Source organism: Oncorhynchus clarkii, chromosome 7 (genome assembly GCF_045791955.1).
Source record: "Oncorhynchus clarkii lewisi isolate Uvic-CL-2024 chromosome 7, UVic_Ocla_1.0, whole genome shotgun sequence".
NCBI classification, from domain to species: domain Eukaryota; kingdom Metazoa; phylum Chordata; class Actinopteri; order Salmoniformes; family Salmonidae; genus Oncorhynchus; species Oncorhynchus clarkii.
In genome coordinates this window covers 35,554,598-35,578,472 of record NC_092153.1, presented here as the reverse complement: position 1 = coordinate 35,578,472, position 23,875 = coordinate 35,554,598, and the positions used below count along the sequence as shown (strand labels likewise).

Sequence of the window (23,875 nt, the reverse complement as noted above, 5' to 3'; positions counted from 1 at the left end):
CTCTCTGTGTGTGTGTGTGTGTGTGTGTGTGTGTGAATCACTGTAGGTAATGTGATTACTCTCCCTGTGATTTGATCAGAGGCAGGCCCTCATCCCCTGTGTTGACGCTATTTAGCTTTCAGACTGAGCAGAACAAACAGTGGACATTTTCTTATTTGTCACACAGCATGAGAGACGCTAATTCACTTTACTGCCCGCTTCGCCTGCTAATACCTCCAGCCAACTTTACAAGACATGTTTCAGGCCTTGTTAACATCCTTAAGAGGAAACTCACGTGTGTGTTAGTTACTGCATTATGCATCAACATGATTTTCCCCTGTGGTAGAACAGTTAACCACTTGAGGGGAAATCGGTTGAACAGCCCAGTTGAGAACATACACACACACACTGCTGTGTGTTACTGTACTTGTGAGGACTTTTTGGGGACCAATAATTGATTTTCATTAAAAATCCCATTTTCCCTAACCTTAACTCACTTCTTGTGAGGACTTCTGGTACTCACAAGTATAGGAAACCGTGTCCACACACACCCCAGTAGTCTCCTGAGCCATATCCATTGGGACTTTCTTCTGTGCCTTAAAATATAGAAATCTAGCACAGATTAAACTGCATCAGTGCGTTTCTATTTCCCAGTTTGGCGTCTTGGTTAAATCACTGTGCTGTAAAATGAATGCCTTCTGTTCCGTTTCTCCCTCACCACTTAAAGACGAACTGTGACTGTGTTTTAAAGGTTGGCACAAAGACAACACCACCACTTGATTTCAGGCTTTATCATTTGATGGTTATTGAAAAGTGATTGACAAGCCAAGACATGGAACCATGTCCGACTGTTTTGTGTTTTATTATCTTCCAAAATGGTTGGTATCCCTTATCTCCACCGACCTCTATCTGGCAAAGCACAGTCGTCGGATTTGAGAAAGGATGGTTGGAGGAATTACACTTGCCTGCTTTTAGAGAATGCGTGCATACACTACTCTCTCTTTCTGAAGTTTGTGGCCACTGACCTTGCACACACGATGACAGTAGAGAAGAATTGGGTTACAGCCGTCTTCCTGTCCGTGTTGTGAGAGAGCTAGGTTGGTTGCACGGGTTTCAGCCGCAGAAGGGTTCTGTGCAGTAGCGGCTTGAACGGGGGTTGTTTTCTAGATGGAAACTCCGTGAAACAAACTGCCTAATAGATCTGTGACCTGAACTGTGGAAAATATAGGCCTCTTAATTTACAGATTTGTGTTTGGCCTCTATGAGAGATGACACTAACAAGATGAATCCCCAATAGGAAACTGATGCTCATATTGATCATAAACCATGTGTGGTACAGCAGGGTCAAGTATAGCCAGCATGAGGAATGGTTGCTAGGGGAATGACCTCCAGCTGAGCACTGTTCCTTAAAAGAGGGTATGTCAGCACTCAAATTGCACAAAGACTTCAAGGTGAGACTGTTTTGGAAAGTGCACGTCACGTGAGTTATAGGCAGAGTACAACCAAAATGATTTTAAGCTTTTGACTAGTCCTGTCGACTTCATGCTTCTGTTTTCACCGTTTTAAAGTCTGACCCTGTAGAGGTCTGAAAGAGCCAGGATTGAATTGTCTTTTTCTTAATAAAATCCTCCTTGTTTGCACTGCGCTCCTGTCCCTTGTGCCTTTTACCTTTTTGAGTCATTGCTTATACCCGACCACTGTCACACCATGGCTAGTTAGAGGATGTCCGTGCCTCGGTATGATTTCCCATACAGATATTGTATAGCCTTTTTGAGGATAGGTAGTCTATCCGATGATGACGTTTTGACCATGTGTGCCATTTATATTATAGCAGCCAGTCTCTCATGACAGACTGTTAATCGAGTATTCATGGCCAGTGCATGCAAGATCGGGTTCTGAGTTGAATTGACAGTCACAACTATCCCCCTGACTGATAGTGTGTTGTGGGTGAACAGTCAGTCAGTGAGGGAGTGAGACATACTGTGGATGAGTAGGGTTCAGGCCAGGATGTGGTTACTGGAGTCGAATGAATGTACTGAAGCTGACATCTGACAGTCGTCTGGTTTCAACGGCACACCAGAGAAATTAACAACGGTCAGGGTATGATTTTGCTCACAAATGGAAAGTTCAGACAAAATTGCATCGAACAGAGGAAATAACAAGTAAACAAATTTCCCCATCTTTTGATGTATTGAGGCATATCTATTCTCTGTTATGCGCCAGTTGCTATAGTTAGACACATCATTTATTGGTTTGTTGTTGAGGGCTTGCTACAGCCGGAAGTCTGAGGCTGGTTATTAGTAAGTCTACTTATCACAGAGCTGGTTACTACAAAACCAAAGGGCTTCTGGGCATTTTCATCAAAAAGGACCCATGAGTACCAACATGTTAAGTTCATAGGAGCATCTCAAATGAAAGCTAAGAGTTCTGGGAATTGAAGGCATAGATCTATATTTTTCAACCATTCTCCATCTTAAAAATTAGGCATAAGTAAAGGCTTTGCTTTCTAGAGAAACCGATGGAAAAGAGGTATTTTAGAAAACATCTAACAGAAAGTCTTAAGGTATCAGAAATGCATCGAAACACAATGTCGACGTAAAGACCCCGTCCAACGAATGTCAACATTTATATTTAGTTTGAGAAATGATTTGCCTTCTGTATGTTTAAAAACATTGCCTTGTAATTACGTTACTAAAAACCCACATATATCTTCAATATATTTTCAAATTTCTCCCCCATGTGAGGAGGAAGGATAATGCAAGTACACAGACGTAACAAGAAAAGGTAGACATCAATTAATTATAGGGATTTTTACTGATATCAATTTTGTTTATGAAATTAACTTGTAATTCCATTACCTAAATTAACAAAAAATCTGAGATGGAATTACTGCAGCTGAATTGGCTGCAATGGGAAATCATAATAGTCACAAACCACAGTTGGGCCACCTGCTTACTGTCCTCACTTCCACTGGCATATAACAGTTTTTTTCACTTGTCTGGTGGTCAAACCAAGAGTGTTAAAACAGTGAGTCTGGATAACCCCTCCTCCTCTCTCCAGTTAATGTCCCCTCGCCCAGCTCTTACTGACACCTACCCATGAGCCTCTTCACTTTCTATTTACTTTAACCCGCATCCTCACCCACTGAGCACCGGGCGTCCATGGATGTTGAAAAGTATTTGAAACTTGACGTTAACGTCTACAGACGGACCGAACTGGACCAAATCTCAAAGTTATCATAGACGCATGTTTCACAAGTTTTAATAACGTGGTATATTGTACTGAACTATACTCTACCCTACTCTGCTGTATTGTACTGTACTCAACTGTGCTGCGCTGTGATTACTAGACTTGTGAAACATGAGGAGAATGACATTCATATCCATAATTATGCATTTCTCTGTAGTACAGATCAGGAACCCATGATGACATTTTGTTACCAGGTGCAAATTCACTTTACATACATACTGTAATTCAATATCCAAAATAGATATTTTCAAACTCAAGAGGCCATATCATAGCTGACACCCCATTCTTTCTTTAGATATTTAAGAGTTTTTGGAAAACGTGGTCGCGTAAAAACCTGACGTAGATTTTATTTGCATTTTTTTCTGGATATTTTGTTTTGGTACTGTTTTAAATACAGTAAGAAGGAATTGTTGATTTTGAATGTTTGAACACTAGTAGTGTTTCTCCAACTACTTTGCAGACAGAGTTCAGTGTGTCAAATCGGAGGGCCTGTTGTCCGGTCCTCTGGCAGTCTCTATGGGGGTGCCACAGGGTTAAATTCTCGGGCCGACTCCTTTCTCTGTATATATCAATGATGTTGCTCTTGCTGCGGGCGATTCCCTGATCCACCTCTACGCAGACGACACCATTCTGTATACTTCTGGCCCTTCCTTGGACACTGTGCTATCTAACCTCCAAACAAGCTTCAATGCCATACAACGCTACTTCCGTGGCCTCCAACTGCTCTTAAACGCTAGTAAAACCAAATACATGATTTTCAACCGTTCACTGCCTGCACCCGCACGCTCGACTAGCATCACCACCCTGGATGGTTCCGACCTAGAATATGTGGACATCTATAAGTACCTAGGTGTCTGGCTAGACTGTAAACTCTCCTTCCAGACTCATATCAAACATCTCCAATCCAAAATCAAATCTAGAATCGGCTTTCTATTTCGCAACAAAGCCTCCTTCACTCACACCGCCAAACTTACCCTAGTAAAACTGACTATCCTACCGATCCTCAACTTCGGCGATGTCATCTACAAAATGGCTTCCAATACCATTGGAAGCAAACCAATACCAGCAAACTGGATGCAGTTTATCACAGTGCCATCTGCTTTGTTACTAAAGCACCTTATACCACCCACCACTGCGACCTGTATGCTCTAGTCGGCTGGCCCTCGCTACATATTCGTCGCCAGACCCACTGGCTCCAGGTCATCTACAAGTCCATGCTAGGTAAAGATCCGCCTTATCTCAGTTCACTGGTCACGATGGCAACACCCACCCGTAGCACGCGCTCCAGCAGGTGTATCTCATTGATCATCCCTAAAGCCAACACCTCATTTGGCCGCCTTTCCTTCCAGTTCTCTGCTGCCTGTGACTGGAATGAATTGCAAAAATCGTTGAAGTTGGAGACTTATCACCCTCACCAATTTTAAACATCTGCTATCTGAGCAGCTAACCGATCGCTGCAGCTGTACATAGTCCATCGGTAAATAGCCCACCCAATTTACCTACCTCATCCCCATACTGTATTTATTTACTTTTCTGCTCTTTTGCACACCACTGCTAAATTGTAATTATTCGCCTACCTCCTCATGCCTTTTGCACACAATGTATATACTCTTTTTATTAAAAAAATAAAAACAATTATACTGTGTCATTGACTTGTTTACTCCATGTGTAGCTCTGTGTTGCTGTCTGTTCACACTGCTATGCTTTATCTTGGCCAGGTCGCAGTTGTAAATGAGAACTTGTTTTCAACTAGCCTACCTGGTTAAATCAAGGTGAAATAAAAAAATAAAAAATAATGCAGGTAGTGTCTGTATTTTTGTACCCATTAACTAGTGTTGTTGACTGCCTGTCATGGGACTGGGATGAGTGTGTACTACAGTAGAGAGTGAGTGTATACTCTCTCTAGTGAGGTGGGTACTCTCTCTAGTGAGGTGGGTACTCTCTCTAGTGAGGTGGGTACTCCAGGAGGGAGGGAGTGGGTACTACAGTAGGGGGGGAGTGGGTACTGTCTAGTGAGTGTGCACTACAGTATGATGTAACAGACTACCGTTGAGAGAAGGACGCTCAAATCAAAGGAAACAAGATAAGTCGGGCATTAAGCCTGCTGAAACAACAAGGAGTTGAGAAGTATTTGTGGCATTTACTAAGCTACGAGTACTACTGTATACTGTTAAGTATTTTCTTAAGCCCAGACATTCAACAGCTGTAATTTGAAAAGTGGCTAGTATACATATACTTCCACAATGTATTTTTAGCCTCCGGGGTTCATATTCTTGGAAAAGTCTCTTAGTTCCAAGTTCATGGGTTACGGAGTTCAAGAAAGCATTCTCTTTTGTACTAATGTCATCTATCTCTCTCTGTCTCCCCAGCGGGTGTTCTAGTCACAACTGTCCTGGTGGTGAGGATGATGATGATGGGAGTTGGCTACTACAGCCAAAGGTGCAGCCCCCCACGCTAGTACCAGTCTACAACCCCTGGTCCCCCTTTGAGCCCTGGTCCCACCAGTCCCCACCATGGCCAACCACCTCGAGCTTCTGAATGAACTGCAGCAGCTGGATAAGGTGCCTAGCCTGGAGCGACTAAGGGCCGCCCAGAAGCGCCGCACGCAGCAGCTGAAGAGATGGGCAGTCTATGAGAAGGAGATGCAGAACAAGAAGCGCAAGGCGGACAAGAGGAGGAACACCAATCATGCCGCAGCCATGGAGGCCAAACGACATGTATCGTTTGCAGCTAATGTGGCGCTATTAGAGGCCTCGGCACGGAACGACCCTGACGAAGGTAGGAGGAAAGGACACACACACACGCATACAGATAATTTAACCATCAGAGCACCCCAAACAGTAATGAAAAAGACAGGGTCAAGGAGAAACCATTTGTTGTTTCCTGATGGGGTGATGTAGTAAAAAGCAGTATTAGTATTATATTGTATTTTTCTCTCTACAGTAACTCTAAAAAGTGCTTATTCCACTCCAACAAAATCATACCAGGCTCTATCATTAGATTTCAATAGATGTCGTTATTAAACTACAGATGAAACCCAGCCGGTATGATGCTGCTACATTTTATTTATTTAATGAGTAATACTGCCCAGTTGTTCAGAAAGTGTTGATGACTTTCTGTAACTAACCGATTTCATCCAAAATGGCACCCTTTTTCCTGTATAGTACACTACATTTGACTAGAGTCTGCCTTTTAGGTGTAACTACAGATTCTACCAAGCTGGTGCTGCTGTTCTGTCCTTTCAGTCAATAAACTATGGTGACATGAAAGCATACCTGTTGTATATTTCATCCAATCTTCTGTGGCTTTATATTAAAGGATAACTGCCTTCTGAATCTCCAACCTTTGGTTGGCATTAAAACGGCCTGAGGCACTTTCTATATTCGGACTGTGGAGGAGGAAAATTGTGTTGTTTTTTTTTTACTCATGTATGCTGCACTTTAGCATGAATGATTTCAGTCACACATATATATTCACATTAGTGTTCTAGCTGTGATACATTTAGAATGTAGAGGCATTGGAACACATGGGATATTTCTGTTCTGGAATGTTTTGTTAGATTGTATACAGTGCCTTTGCAAAGTATTCGAACCCCTTACCCTTTTTTCATATTTTGTTATGTTACTGCCTTATTTTATTCCGGATTAAAACAGTACACTTTTCAGTGTTCCAGAAATAAACTGGTGGTTTGTAGAACTGAACTAAAAGCATTATGATTCGTTGTTGTTTATAATCCACAACTTGTGAGGTGAGTGGGCTGCTTGCCAGGCCACCACTTATTGTGTCCCTTCTAGTCTTGTGCACAAATAAATAAACTCTCAACAGTTACACATCGATGTCATTTTAAATATAGTTGAGCTGGACTTCTTCTGAGCATATCCAGATTGCCTGTGGGCTGAGCTGTTGTGTATGGTATTGCAGTGCTAGTGCTGCGGTGGGGTGTACTGCGGTGGGGTGTACTATAAACATCGAAAATGTTGATTGCAATACCTGTCATTGAAATGAAAGTTCCTTTTTAAATTTTAGTACCGCTTTAACATAATGTAGGAACATATATCCTATTGAGATGCATAGCATTGAACATTGTACACAGTCTAAGGAGCGTCAAGTGTGTGGTGACAACATGCAAGACATTTCTCAGTCATTCATTGCTGTGATCATTGAGCTCCTGAATAAGTGATCCATTTTCATTTGTTTCTGCCCCCACGAAATGTTACAAGGTGTAAAACAAATGCAGCCCGCAAGTAGTTTTAGAATGGCCTGCGACATGGTTTATGAATGTAAAATGTGCCTCCCCCAACCTGTGGTAAAGAAACAAACAACCTTTGGCAGGTGATATGGGTCAGATCTTTTGAACTGTTTGGGTTAGAAAGTTTTCACTTTTTATTAATGGTGCAAGCATGACGTTAACAAATCTTTACTCGGGAACTGATGGTACAGCGACGCCTTATTACAACAAATGTTTGTTTTTTTAAAGATGTGTGCATGTGTTGGTTGACTAGAGTGTAAACCGCGTACAGTGTGTGTGACGTGACAGAGTGAGACCCAGTCAATCAGTCTCTGTGGCAGCTGGCTAATTGAGGATTGTCGGGTTCTCTTAATCTGGGCTGTCCCTCTGCTCTGCTCCTAAACTGCTACTCAGTGACAGGGAGGGAGAGCGAGAGCAAGCAGAAGGTTGTAGGTAAAAAGGGCGGAGGCGGAGGGGGAGAGACAGAGGGGGAGGGAGAAAAATGCAAAGGAATCGACAGACTGTGGCAGGGAGAAGGAGAGAAAGCGAGAGAGTAAAGTTGCTAATAAAGTCTAAAAAATTCCCCCATAATGAGTAATCACTTACACTGCTTTCTCAGAAAAGAAATGAGACTTGAGGGTGACTACTTAGTGCTTAGCCTAGCTATAGAGTGCAGAGAGCTAGAGGGCCTGGCCAGTAGCCACAGAGCCTACATAGCCTAGCTACAGTAATGAGATTGCTTTGATGATGGTTTGAACTTTGGTTTAATGTTTGGTTTTCAGTGTACTGCAGGGATGATCTCTGTGTGTGTGATACAACCACAGCATCATCCCGTTTACCCTGTAGTCAGTCAGTCACACTCACTAATGTGAACATAACAGTACTGTGTTTGTGGTGTGTGTGTGTGTTCTCATATAATGAAGTAAAACACAAGTCTTTTTACGTATATGTGGACTGTCCTCTTTTCTACTGCTTATCCATGGGTTGCCATGACGCTTCCTATGTCCATTACAGTTCAGACCAGAACCATGCTTGTCAAGGTTACACGTTGTACTAACTCAGTCCCTATTGAAGCTGCGGATGAGGTGCTTCCTGTCTGTTCACCATTTACACTCCAAGCAATCGTCACGAGAGCTGAGGCGCTGAAACCTTGTCTTGCTCCCAGTGATACAACGTGAAGGCTGCGAAATTGCTCTGAAACTGCAGTGTCTGGGACTGATGTCTGTTCTGTGTTGATATTGGGAGGGACTGATTTAGCTTTTTTGTCTCTTTACAGCCTCATCATGTGACAGGGCTACATGTTGATGGGAATTAGACAGGAGATGAAAAAGACGTGGCTATCAAATATGCAGTATATCCACATTTTTAACATCGCCCTGAAAATCCTGAGATAGATATTTTGGAGGAAAATCTCCAGCCAGCTATTTTAACTTTTTTTGTCTCATCTCTGTGGTTCCTGTCTCCTCTGCTGCATCCACAAGCTCACATGACAATGTCAACACCCACTGCACTAAGCACAGCTCTGTTTACATCTAACTAGCAGTGTGTAAAAAGCCTCTAAGTGATGTTTTAAAAAGACCTAGATCCCAGATCCATTTGGACACTGTGATTTTGCTCGGTTGGTTCACCACCACTGCTCGCCATGTCTCTCGTATCACCATCATTACATTACAACAGAGGAGGACCGCTAAAGGGAAGTATGTGAAAACAGGCACAGCTCATTTTGGGAGGTATTTTGCAGGGATGAAAACTAGTCACCTTTTGACGAAATTCGCCATTTTGAATCCAAAATAGGGAACCTACGTGATTCGTGTAGATCTGATGAGGAAAGTTTGCGTTTGGTCACTACTGGCTGAAAGCGAACAAGTCATGCACATTTGGAGCAATACTGGCCATATCCAAGGCTCGAGCCTGGGCTCGGCCAATCGTTCACATAACAACAGAATGCAGCATGTGACTGAATAGACAGCCATCTTGGGTGTCACAGCATCAGCGTGCGCTCTGGAAAGACAGTGAAGAGTGGAAAAGCTGTTTGCCAGTTACATGCTGACTAGACCGGGTCGCGCATGTTGATTTTTGTCCACCCAGACCAGACACGATCAGGACACGCAGGTTGAAATACCAACACAAACTCTGAAGCAACTATATTAACATAGGGACACATCAAAAAACATTAAACATTTATGGCAATTTAGCTAGCTTGCTGTTGCTAGCTAATTTGTCCTGGGATATAAACATTGGGTTGTTATTTCACCTGAAATGGGCAAGGTCCTCTATTCTGACAATTAATCCACAGATACAAGGGTAAACTGAGTTTGTTTCTAGTAATCTCTTCTCCTTCAGGCTTCTTCTTCTTCTTTGGACTTTATATGGCGGTTGGTAACAAACTTTAAGGTGCATTACCACCACCAACTGGACTGGAGTGTGGACCTCAGTTCATCTTTCAATCACCCACGTGGGTATATGCTCCAAAAAACCATGAGAGAGGAAAAGCGGGACTTGCAGCGCGTCAAGCATCACAAATAGAACCAAGTTATATTTTAGTGCCTGGCTACGCAGACGCGTGCGAGCAGTGTGGGTGCAATGATTGAATAACATGTATTAGTTCATTTATTTTGCAACGCAAGTGGTGTGGTCAGTATGTTACAGCAGCGCTTCCCCCTGTATGACAACAAATAGGTAGGTGAGAAGCCTAGAGACGGCGGTTATGAAGCGTACTTCATGAGCTGTAACCGAAAAACAACTGGCATTTGGAGAGTTTGAGGTGAAGGAGCACGTGTGGTGGAACAATAATTGTTAGCATTGTTAAGTTTCTTGCTAGCTGGATCGAATTGCCTGTTAGCTAGCCAGAGAAATGTTGAGCAACATTAGATAACTTAGCGGATCAAATAATTGAGTTGATCGTGTGAATATTAGCTGGTTGACAAAGTCAGACAGCTAGCTAACCTTACAATGTCAGATGAGGTAACGTTTGCTCGAGGAACCAATTAGCTGTATAGTATTAACTGGTATACGACGACTTCCCGTTCCTCAAGCTATAACATTAGTTGCTCTCTGGAACCTGGCAATCTGTGTGAAATATTCACTAGTTAGTTTGTTTGTTAATTAGCTATCTATGAACTAATGTTTTCCCTCTGTGGTTAATTTTCAGAATGAGGGAATTAGGGGGAAATGAGGCGTTGCTTGTTAAACAAGTGGATTCAGGGATCAAGTGTAGTTGGAGCTGGGCCTGGCTTAAGCTGGATGCCACTATAGAGGTGAAAGGAACACCACACACTTTCTCACGTTTTCAATACAGTGGATAAAAAAGGGGTATGTCAGGTTTACTATGCCTGAAATAGATCAATCAATTATGCCATCAAAGTGTCTCATGCTCTGCTGGCACATTTGTAGAACAGATGTACACAGGCAAAAGTGTACAATGTAATAATGCGCAGTGTTGCCCTAAGATATTGCTTTTGGTGTGTTGAACTTGACCTACTGTAACACTTGTGTGCTTTTAGGGGTGATTTATTTTTAAAAAAAGTACTCAGTGAAGGTTATTTTTGTACACATGTAGCCTTGTGCACTTGATCGACGTCTTATTATCCTAGCCACTATAATAGAGCAAAAATACAATGCCTGTTTGTTATACAATTTCTACTTTAAGTGCAATATTTAGTGTGGTCACAAGCGTTCTATTATAAAGGCTGTCATGGCTAACAGCAATATTAATGTATTGTTTGTTCTGTGTACTTGATTATCATTTGCAATAAAGTCTAGGCAACAAATAACGTTGGATTGCTTTCCTGAAAATTTGTAGCTGCGAGTTAGGTTTACATGAACCACTTTATTTTACACACACAGACTGATCATGTAGATCATGTTCTTTGTTATTAATTAGTACACAGTTGAAACCTGAATTTCAAGAAGGAACCCAGCCTAAAAGTCACTAGAAATGTGCATTTTAAAGTTAGCTGGGATTCAATGCAACAAAAAAAAAGGTAATCTTTTTTGGGCCTTCACCAGTTTGCATCCCTGATTTTTTGACTTGATCTACATACTTGACTCTGAATTTTATCAGAAGTCTCCCATCGACATTCTTTTGAATTATTTACGCAAAATTCAGAGTAGCTGGCGCTTAACTCCACCCTGATTCAGACCCTAAGAGCATAAGAATAAAAGTGGAACTGTAGTATTGGTCTGCTTTCCCCTTTTTCTCTCCCTATTATTACCTCCTGTAGAAACTAAATGTCTTTTAGTGGACCTCTTCCTCTCACTAATAAGGAAGTAGGAGTAGACAACAGGCCCTTTGAGACCTAATAACTGCCTTCTCTGCTCTCATACATACAGTACACACACGCTGACTTGACAGTTGCACTATTTAAACCGGGTCAAACTTGACAGTTGCGCTAGTTTGACTTGACAGTTGGTCTAAGCACGACTTGCGGTAGACCTAATCTACAACCATCAACAAACAATATTTTATTCGTGTCCCTCCCTTGCCATGCCATAGCCTTCCTGTTGCTATCTCAATCTAAAATGACTACAGATTTGTAACATCAATTATGATGATAGTATGTTGACCTGACTTCCTTACTGACATTCTCTTGCCCTGTGGCATTGGAAAACCAGGTTACGTAATTGACAACATTTTGGAATGGTCAGAAGACCTTTTACACAGTGTAGGTTACTGTATTCTGGGGCAGTGTTTTCTTGTGGTTTGTATGTAGAGGAGAATGATCAATAATCAATGTTGCGTTTTATGTATCAGAAAGAGTAGCTAACCGTTTTTGTTGTTGGTTGAGTCATTTGTGTCTGTAGGCTGTCAATACTGCAGCTCTGAGCAGGGCACTCCAGTCCACTCTGTACTGTCTGTGGCCTGTCAGTACTGTATCTCCGAGTAGTACAGTCTGTCCAGTCTCCTGAGAACTCTTCCTCTCCAATTCAAATTAACATTCCTGAGGTCATTTTAGTTCAGTCAGACAGGGCTGAGCTTGTGAGGAGAGAGGGCTCCTGAATGGCACTGCTACCAACGGGCGAGAGCTGGCATACACTGGCACTACTATTCCCTCTTTCCCTGGCACCCATGGTACCAACAGGCATCATCACAATATGGTCCGTGGCATCACAAGATTAACAGGGCAGAAGAACTGAGAGGCCGCTAAGAACTAACGTGATCACTGGAGCTGTAACGAACTAACACCATAGCTTACGAACACAAACCTCCAGTAGAGTGGGACCAGTGACTAATTGAGTGAGTTTTTGGCTTGCTAATGCCTATCAAATTTAGAATTGAAAGAACATTCTTATTTACCAACAGCAAGCATCCAAAAACAGGGTTTTATTAAAATGTCTTTATTACTGTGTCCTAACCCTGTCCCTTCAATAATTTGTAATTTTCAAGATCATTATATACTGTGCCTTCAGAAAGTATTCACACCCCTTGACTTTTACCACATTTTGTTGTTAGAGCATGTGTTGTTTAAAAACACACGATACCCCATTAATGAAAGTGGGATTGTTTTTTGACGTTTTTTTATAAATTAATTATAAAAAATGTAAAGCTGAAATGTCTTAAGTCAATGAGTATTCAACCCCTTGGTTATGGCATGCCTAAATTAATTCACGAGTAAAAATGTACAAGTCACAAGTTTTTTTATATTTTTTATGACTACCTCATCTCTTTACCCCACACATACCATTATCTGTAAGTATCCCCAGTCGAGCAGTGAATTTCAAACACAGATTCAACCACAAAGACCAGGAGGTTTGCTTGTAATCGTTAAGGCCTGGGTAGTTTTTTCAGGATAAAAAGAAACGGAATGGAGCTAACCACAGGCAAAATCCTAGAGGTTCAGTCTGCTTCTCCACAAACAGTGGGAGATGAATTCACAATTCCGCAGGACAATAACCTAAAATGCAATGCCAAATCTACACGGAAGTTGCTTACCAAGATGACAGTGAATGCTCCAGAGTGGCAAAGTATGTGTTTACTTAAATCTACTTAAATCTATGGCAGGACCTGAAAATTGGTTGTCTAGGAATGATCAACAACCAATTTTACAGAGCTTGAAGTATTTAGAAAATAATAATATGAGAGAGGGAGAGTCTCTCCCGGGACTGTGCCCTGCGACCAATTGCACACCTGTCCCATCCTTGATCTGGACTGTCTCTATGACCATGTTCACCTATACAGGGATACAGTCCCCATCCTTGCCAAGACTCAAGGACGTCGCTTTAAACCGCAGCCCGACCTCTCCAACCAGGAACAGCGGTGCAATCTCCATCCCATAGTTCTGGTTGGATTGTGAGTGTTTATCTAATTTTGAAGGTAATAAAAAAACAGTTATGAAATCTTTTTTACGTTGCATGTTGGAATTTACAAGGATTGAAGTCCTTCATGGAACCCAACCATGAAGCATCATGGCCCAATAAATTACATGGTGCTAAACAGGCCTATAGATGGAATGCAAGCATTTTGTCTGTCATAGTTGAAGTGTACCTATGACGATAAATTACAGGCCTCATCTTTTTAAGTGGGAGAACTTGCACAATTGGTGGCTAACTAAATACTTTTTTGCCCCACTGTACCTTTGACTATTGGATGTTCTTATAGGCACTATCGTATTGCTAGTGTAACAGTATAGCTTCCGTCCCCCTCCTCGCCCCTACCTGGGCTCGAACCAGGAACACATCGACAACAGCCACACTTGAAGCATCATTGCCCATCGCTCCACAAAAGCCAGCGCAAGGGGAATAACTACTCCAAATCTAAAAGCGAGTGACGTTTGAAACAGTATTAGCGCACACCCAGCTAACTAGCTAGCCATTTCACATTGGTTACACCAGCCATTAGACTGATAGGCTTGAAGTCATAAACAGCGCTGTACTTGCGAATAGCTGCTGGCAAAACGCATGAAAGTGCTGTTTGAATTAATGATTACGGGCCTGCTGCTGCTCAGTCAGACTGGTCTATCAAATCAGACTTAATTATAACATAACACACAAATACAAGCCTTTGGTCATTAATATGATCGAATCCGGAAACTATCATTTTGAAAACAAAAAGTTTATTATTTCAGTGAAATACGGAACCGTTCGTTATTTTATCTAACGGGTGGCATCCCTAAGTCTAAATATTCTTGTTACATTGCACAACCTTCGAGATATGTCATAATTACGGAAAATTCTGGCAAATTAGTTCGCAATGAGCCAGGCAGCCCAAACTGTTGCATATACCCTGACTCTGCGTGCAATGAACACAAGAGAAATGACACAATTTCACCTGGTTAATATTGCCTGCTAAACTGGATTAGTAGTTATAACTAGTGATTATGACTGTTTTTTATAAGATAAGTTTAATGCTAGCTAGAAATTTACCTTGGCTTCTACTGCATTTGTGTAACAGGCAGGCTACTCGTGGAGTGCAATGGTTAGAGTGTTGGACTAGTTAACTGTGTGGTTCCAAGATTGGAACCCCTGAGCTGACAATGTGAAAATCTGTCGTTCTGCCCCTGAACAAGGCAGCTAACCCACAGTTCCTAGGCAGTCATTGAAAATAAGAATGTGTTCTTAACTGACTTGCCTAGTTAAATAAAAGGTATAAAAAAAATAATAATAATTATCGGAAATCGGCGCCAAAAAATACAGATTTCCGATTGTTATGAAAACTTGAAATCGGCCCTAATTAATCAGCCATTCCGATTAATCGGTCAACCTCTAATTGACACAATGTTTTTTCATGCCAATAAAGCAATTTGAATTTGAGAGGGGGAGGTAGAGAGAGGTCATGAGCAGATGAGCTGCCTAATGTTTCTGCATGTTTTTACAAAAAATATATATTTAGTGTTAGATAAACTTGGATTTTTTTGTCATCGACACATACAGGGTCAAATAAATTGTCTGTAGAGCTCCGAGACAGGATAGTGTTGAGGCACAGATCTGGGGAAGGGTACCAAAACAAATATACAGCATTGAAGGTCCCGAAGAACACAGTAGCCTCCATCATTCTTACATGGAAGAAGTTTGGAACCACCAAGACTCTCCGTAGAGCTGGCCATCCGGCCAAACTGAGCAATTGGTGGAGAAGGGCCTTGGTCAGGAAGGTGTCCAAGAACACGATGGTCACTATGACAGAGCTATAGAGTTCTTCTGTGGAGATGGGAGAACCTTCCAGAAGGACAACCTTTTCTGCAGCACTCCACCAATCAGGCCTTTATGGTAGAGCGGGCAGACACAAACCACTACTCAGTAAAAGGCACATGTCTGCTTGGAGTTTGCCAAAAGGCACCTACAGTGGGGCAAAAAAGTATTTAGGTAGCCACCAGTTGTGCAAGTTCTCCCACTTAAAAAGATGAGGCCTGTAATTTTTATCATAGGAACAATTCAACTATGACAGACAAAATTAGATTTTTTTTCCAGAAAATCACATTGTAGGATTTTTAATGAATTTTTATTTGCAAATTATGGTAGAAAATAAGTATTTGGTCAATAACAAAAGTTTATCTCAATACTTTGTTATATACCCTTTGTTGGCAATGACAGTGGTCAAACATTTTCTGTAAGTCTTCACAAGGTTTTCACACACTGTTGCTGGTATTTTGGCCCATGCAGATCTCCTCTAGAGCAGTGATGTTTTGGGGCTGTTGCTGGGCAACACGGACTTTCAACTCCCTCCAAAGATTGTCTATGGGGTTGAGATCTGGAGACTGGCTAGGCCACTCCAGGACCTTGAAATGCTTCTTACGAAGCCACTCCTTCGTTGCCCGGGCGGTGTGTTTGGGATCATTGTCATGCTGAAAGACCCAGCCACGTTTCATCTTCAATGCCCTTGCTGATGGTAGGCTTTGTTACATTGGTCCCAGCTCTCTGCAGGTCATTCACTAGGTCCCCCCGTGTGGTTCTGGGATTTTTGCTCACCGTTCTTGTGATCATTTTGAGTTGAGTTTTTACCAAAAAGTTATATTTTGGTTTCATCTGACCATATGACATTCTCCCAATCTTCTTCTGGATCATCCAAATGCTCTCTAGCAAACTTCAGACGGGCCTGGACATGTACTGGCTTAAGCAGGGGGACATGTCTGGCACTGCAGGATTTGAGTCCCTGGCGGCGTAGTGTGTTACTGATGGTAGGCTTTGTTACTTTGGTCCCAGCTCTCTGCAGGTCATTCACTAGGTCCCCCCGTGTGGTTCTGGGATTTTTCCTCACCGTTCTTGTGATCATTTTGACCCCACGGGGTGAGATCTTGCATGGAGCCCCAGATCGCGGGAGATTATCAGTGATCTTGTATGTCTTCCATTTCCTAATAATTGCTCCCACAGTTGATTTCTTCAAACCAAGCTGTGTACCTATTGCAGATTCAGTCTTCCCAGCCTGGTGCAGGTCTACAATTTTGTTTCTGGTGTCCTTTGACTGCTCTTTGGTCTTGGCCATAGTGGAGTTTGGAGTGTGACTGTTTGAGGTTGTGGACAGGTGTCTTTTATACTGATAACAAGTTCAAACAGGTGCTATTAATACAGGTAACGAGTGGAGGACAGAGGAGCCTCTTAAAGAAGAAGTTACAGGTCTGTGAGAGCCAGAAATCTTGCTTGTTTGTAGGTGACCAAATACTTATTTTCCACCATAATTTGCAAATAAATTCATTAAAAATCCTACAATGTGACTTTCTGGATTTTTTTTCTTCTCATTTTGTCTGTCATAGTTGAAGTGTACCTATGATGAAAATTACAGGCCTCATCTTTTTAAGTGGGCGAACTTGCACAATTGGTGGCTGACTAAATACTTTTTTGCCCCACTGTAAATACTCTCGGACCTGAGAAACAAGATTTTCTGGTCCAATGAAACCAAGATTGAACTTTTTGGCCTGAATGCCAAGCGTCACGTCAGGAGGAAACCTGGCACCATCCCTATGGTGAAGCATGGTGGTGGCAGCACAATGCTGTGGGGATGTTTTTCAGCGCCAGGTACTGGGGGACTAGTGAGGATCTAGGCAATGATAAATGGAGCAAACTATCGTGGAAATTCTTACACAGGGATACTCAAAGTCGATCTTAAATTAATCATTGTTTATTGTCAGTGCGCTGGAGAGGTTCCAACAAACTTAATGCACCATAGTGAATGACTGGGCAGACCCAGCAGTTGTCTTCTATACAGCTATATTTGCATGTTTTAGCATAATTCATTAATCATTACCTTTTGTTTCATTTGTGTGACAGACCAATACTGGTTCATAACATGTGACAGACCAATACCTCACAAGGCTTCTTCTCTCTAAGCTGAGACGTTAACTGACACATATTTCGTTCTCAAAACAAGGTCTGGGAGTACTGCCAAATTGCTGCTACTGATAGTGAGGATATGTACAGTCAGCCACTTGCATGAACACAGAAATTGTTTTATAGAACAGCACATGAATAGAACACAGAAATGAGTTATAAGAAAAGCACAAACATTAACATTTCCCTCACATTCCGTCCTCTTATCACTAATGTGATAATCATTACATTTTTAATGTAGTCATTTAGATTTTAGTTTCAATATCAATACATTCTATACTCCTATTAAAATAAGGGAAATCAACACTGGAAAAAAAGACAGATTTCATAATTTCAATCCCTTCATTCTGGGTTGTACAATCCAATTAGTATGGTAATACTATAATCATAATAAAGGATTCTTAATGGGAGTGAGTATCAAAAATGCACACCCATACATAACGGATCTGTAGATTCAGAGGTGATTAAATCTCAATGTTAATCATTGTTTCCATATCTCTTACCACAATCGGGTTGGATTGACTTATGTTTTTCACTAACTGTCCATGGGACATCAACCTAGCCAAAATATAAAACCAGTTGTTTAACAATTTTGTTTTGGTGCTTGCTCATCAGCTCAGTGTTCCACATAATATAAATGGATTAAGGGTTTAGATGACCTTACCCCCAGCTTGTTTGACGGTTTATTTTTAATTTTTATCATTACTCATTCTCCGTATCTACAGGGGGAAATGCGGGGTCATCCAGACCTACTCTGGAGGAGTAGAAAAGATTTCAGCAGCTATCATGTTATCAGCCAGAGGCAAATCACCTTACAGTATGTTAATAACATTTCACAGGGAAGAGGGAGAGAGAATACATGTTATAACAGTTTCACACCAACCTTGCTAAGAATTAGATTGGGGCAAGGTTAGCCCAAGCTACAATCTAGTGTCTCTCCTCACATTTTTAGGGCACAGCTCTGTCTCTAGAAGCCTTGCCTTTCCAAATCATAATTATAACTCTTGATAAATAATCTAACCCAAATGTAGAATTATAGTCCTTAGTGCTTTATGTTGATTACGGGCACTGTTGACCCCCCCCCCCCCTTCACGGCACTCATTCTGCCTTCCCTGGCATTTCTTTATGTTCTTCAGATAGTGTTTCAGATGGTCCTTTTAATGGCACATGTTCAAAGTGGATGGCCCTTGATGTCTCTCACCTGAGCCACCACTGTCCTTTACAGCTATTATAGCCAATGTTGACATTTACAGCCGGTTAGAGGGGTTGTTGAGGTTCACACTCTGTTCTCGACCGAAATATCTCCCATGCATAGGTGGTCACCTTTGGAGAGAGAGAGGGAGAGGGGGAGATTTATTTATTTTCGTATGACAACACAGTTGAACCCCCCCCCCCCCCCACTTATCATCTTGGCTATCTCACTGTGGCGATACAAGTCATGGAGTTAGAGGGCTAATCCTTAGGGAGAAATGCCAACCATCCAGCAGACCTAATCTGGTGAGATTTGTTATTGAAGCAAGACCAAAACAAAGAAAACAAAACAACAACAGCAATACACATCTATCACTCAAGGTGTGGAAAATTTCAATCCATTTGAAGTAACATACTGACCACACCCCTCGCATCACAAAATAAATGTACACATACATGTTATTCAATCACCGCGCCTGCGTGGCCAGGTGCTAAAATATAACTTGGTTCTACTTGTGACGCTCAACTCGCTGCAAGTCCTGCCTCTCCCATCTCCTCATTGGTTTTTAGGCGCATATACCCACGTATATGAAAGAAAGATGAACTGAGGTCCACACTGACTTCATCTTTTTGGTAATGCACCGTAAAGTTGGTTGCTAACCGCCATATAAAGTCCAAAGAAGGAAAAGAATCCAGGAAGGAGGAGAGATGACGAGAAACAAATTCGGCTTACCGTTTTATCTGTGGATTAATTGTCGGAGTAGAGGACCTTGTGTATTTCAGGTAAAATAACAACCCAATGTTTATTTCCCAGGACATATTAACTAGCAACAGCGAGCTAGCTAGCAAAATTGCCGTAAATGTTTAATGCTTTTTGACCTGTCCCAAGATTAATATAATTGGTTCAGAGTTTGTTTTTGATATTTCAACCTGCGTGTCCTTAATCGTGTCTGGTGTGGGTGAACAAAATCAACTTGAACGCAATGGCGCGCGCACGTTATTCATGCGTACTAGCAGCATACCACCCTGCATACCACTGCTGGCTTGCTTCTGAAGCTAACTGACCAGGTTGGTCCTGGTCAGTTCCTGGATGGGAGACCAGATGCTGCTGGAAGTGGTGTTGGGGGGCCAGTAGGAGGCACTCTTTCCTCTGGTCTAAAAAAATATCCCAATGCGCCAGGGCAGTGATTGGGGACACTGCACTGTGTAGGGTGCTGTCTTTCGGATGGGATGTTAAACGGATGTCCTGACTCTCTGAGGTAATTAAACATGCCATGGCACTTATTGTAAGAGTAGGGGTGTTAACCCCTGTGTCCTGGCTAAATTCCCAATCTGGCCCTCAAACCATCACGGTCACCTAATAATCCGCAGTGTACAATTGGCTCATTCATTCCCCTCCTCTCCCCTGTAACTATTCCCCAGGTCGTTGCTGCAAATGAGAACGTGTTCTCAGTCAACTTACCTGGTAAAATAACGGATAAATAATGTACAAATAAATTTTAAAAAACACTGCCTGTTTAAATACAAAATATATATTTTTAGAATAAATCAAATCAAATTATCCATAAGGAAATAGTTGTATCCCATAAGGTAATGGTAAAATAGACTAGACAGTTCTCTCTCTGCCCTTCTCGTGGTCTGAATCACACACAGGACTATTGATAAATTATACACTTCTTAATTATTTATTTTTACATGGCGCATAAAAAAAAATCCTGTCTTCCTCATGAGGGTGATCAGACCTCATCAGGTGAGTTTAAGTGAGTTTTTTTAAATATGTTTTTTAAAGATATTTCAAACATTTCAAAACATTTTGTGTGTCAGGTTTACATTGGGTTTTTCAGTAAAACAATTCTAACCAAGAGAATTTGTGTGCAACCAAAACTCTGACAATATAAATTTTCATTTGTGTACAGTATCCTTTCTAACCTGTGAAAACCCCTCTAAAACCAAATAAATGACCCCACACTTCTAAATCAAACAGAGTATTAACCATTAACAAATATTCATTAACAGGTGGGTTGAGTGTGGGTGCTGGCATGTGTGTGGCAAAAATTGTAGGGTAAACACAAACAAAATGGCCAGGCCTTGCTTAATTTGGGAGGTCCCTTAACAGCTGGATCTGGGCACTTTTTAAATGCTCTCCCAAGGCACCTGCCACAGGAAGCCTTCCAAAGGGAGAGATACAGAATCATTGATAAACATGTAAAATACACTTGGTAGCGGACATTCCATCAGTCCCGGGAGAAAGAAAATAAACGTACTTAGTTTTCACTATGCTACATTTTTAATTAGTCCTTAAAATTCTTAATCTTAAATTGAGTTTACTGCATCTTGGGCAGGAAGTCTTAATAAACCAAATGGGTATACATAATTATACTTCAGACACATCAGATGATCCGGTGTCCTGTAAAGCTCAAATGGGCACCTTCTAAAGTAAACAACTCTCTTGTAATCGTAATCTTTTTCACATGTTGCATTGACATGCAATTCTGTACAAACTACTCCTAATTTCCACACTGTGTCTCTCACAGCCTGTTTGAGTTCAGTGTGTACTGGTGGCTATCTATTGTTCCATCTACAGTTCCTCTATATTTTTATTACCAATCTCTGTTGAATATTCACTTTTTGCTTCAATATTTATTAAATGTATATTTTAAGAATTTTATGTCCTGTTTTGGAGGGATCAATATGTATTAACTGGGTTGGCACGGTCTTAGTCCCCAGTAGATGTCACGAAGCATCCATAATAAGTCTGGTACCTGAGGCGACAGGGAAATGGGTGCAGTCTCCATTTTGCCTACTCACAAATTGGTTTAGAACGTCATAATTTGGGATATCAACGGAAACTCCATTGGGAGTACAATAAAATACCTTTAAGTTTAGTTAACAGAAAATCATGTTCAACATTCATTGGTTCTATTTAACAGGGCTTAACAGGGCTTATTTCAAAATGCATTACCAGGGTGGAGGAAATCTTCTAAGCGTTTATAGTTTTTGTTGGATTAGGGGTAAGTTTACGGGACGTAAAATGCTTTAACCGTATCATACAAATGATCCATAAAGGGATCTGAACAGAATAATTTTTACTCCACTTATATACAGTGGGGCAAAAAAGTATTTAGTCAGCCACTAATTGTGCAAGTTCTCCCACTTAAAAAGATGAGAGAGGTCTGTAATTTTCATCTTAGGTACACTTCAACTATGACGGACAAAATGAGGAAAAAATATCCAGAAAATCACATTGTAGGATTTTTAATGAATTTTTTTGCCAATTATGGTGGAAAATAAGTATTTGGTCAATAACAAAAGTTTATCTCAATACTTTGTTATATACCCATTGTTGGCAAGGACAGAGGTCAAACGTTTTCTGTAAGTCTTCACAAGGTTTTCACACACTGTTGCTGGTATTTTGGCCCATTCCTCCATGCAGATCTCTTCTAGAGCAGTGATGTTTTGGGGCTGTTGCTGGGCAACACAGACTTTCAACTCCCTCCAAAGATTGTCTATGGGGTTGAGATCTGGAGACTGGTTAGGCCACTCCAGGACCGTGAAATGCTTCTTACGAAGCCACTCCTTCGTCTACGCGGAGGGTGTGCTAGTTGTATATTATTATTATTATTATTATTATTTTTCTATTCTTACTTCTTTAGGTCATCATAATAACCCATTATACAAATATTATGTTACTTTATCTATAGTAACTTTCATATCACCATACATAATAACGTTATACATCAAACTCCACCTGTAGATCCAACGGCGGTGTTGGACAGATGCCTAGATAATGTTACAGATTGAAAAACTCAGCTCACAGAACTGGTTGGGGCATTAATTCACCTCTGTCACACGTGAGATAGTCCCCTGATAGCTCTCATTCACTTAGTACTTAATTGCTCAATTTCAATCCTCTTATTATCCACATTTCAATCTCCTAACGTCCAAATTTCAATCAATCAGCTTATTATCCAAATGTCAATCAGCTTAACACGTCCTTTCCACACCCACACAACTCTCACACCGGGGCTAAACCCCTGTTCAGATAATTGTGACCCGATTTAGGAAACTAGGCATATGTCACAAGTCAAGACTTCTTTGGCAGAAATGCCTTCTCGAACATGTGAACTTTCATGTGCCTTATTAACAAACTTGTATTCCATGTGTAAATACAAAGAAAATTGTTAAATTACGAGTCTTGTTGGTTAAGCCACACAAAAAGTCAGAAACCTTCCCACTAGCCATGATTGGCTGAGATGGGTTGGACATGCTGAGAGATGAGTTCGGATTGGTCTGCCATATAGAAGTCTATTTGAGCTCGTCAGTCTGTGTTGATAATCCTGGCAAACATTTTTTTTTTAAGTCATGTAAGTGTTGCTCTCCACTTTCTGGAGGATCAAGTTTTGAAATCAGTGGAATTTGAGTATGATAGCTAAAGAGATGAAGAAAACACCTGTCTCTGGATTACATCTTCAAACTAAAGTCAACCGTGGTATGGCATTCCTGACAGGGCGACGCGTCCATCATGCATGATAGTCTAGCGTTAGCTAGCTACATTTTCAGATATTACACGTTTACAATTTTGACAAAGTTGTTTCATTTCAAGCTAAAGTGTACTATTAGCTAGCTAGCTAACGTTATCTGGCTGGCTGCCTAGCTGACATTATTATTCATATCCCAGAGCCATTTGCTTTTCTAGTTAGAGCCTGCTAACATTTAACCTGGTTGGTTAGGTCCCAGCACTGTGGCATTGTTGGCACTGTGTTCATTGTTTAAATAGCTAACTTTAACTGGCTGGCTCATTAGCGGACGTTACGTGACGTATGAACACCCGTTGAATATGGCCGGTGTCAGTAAACGTCTGCAAAAAAGCATAATGAAATTGTTGCCAGCAGAGCTGGGTAGGCTGTTTCCATGTTATCCATAGGTAAACAAATCATCGGCAAGAGCGCCAAGTGTGCGGTCAGAGTGAAA

At 41.3% G+C, this 23,875-nt stretch overlaps 1 protein-coding gene across 1 annotated transcript in view; it reads left to right on the top strand.

The window, feature by feature from the left end:
* Positions 1–23,875, top strand: part of LOC139413229 (protein phosphatase 1 regulatory inhibitor subunit 16B-like) — a 133,488-nt gene that overhangs the window by 39,139 nt on the left and 70,474 nt on the right. Inside the window, exon 2 of the mRNA XM_071160367.1 lies at positions 5,598–6,006. Within this exon, the coding sequence (XP_071016468.1) occupies positions 5,742–6,006 (265 nt within the window). The 5' untranslated portion in view covers positions 5,598–5,741. The remainder of the gene's footprint in view (positions 1–5,597; positions 6,007–23,875) is intronic.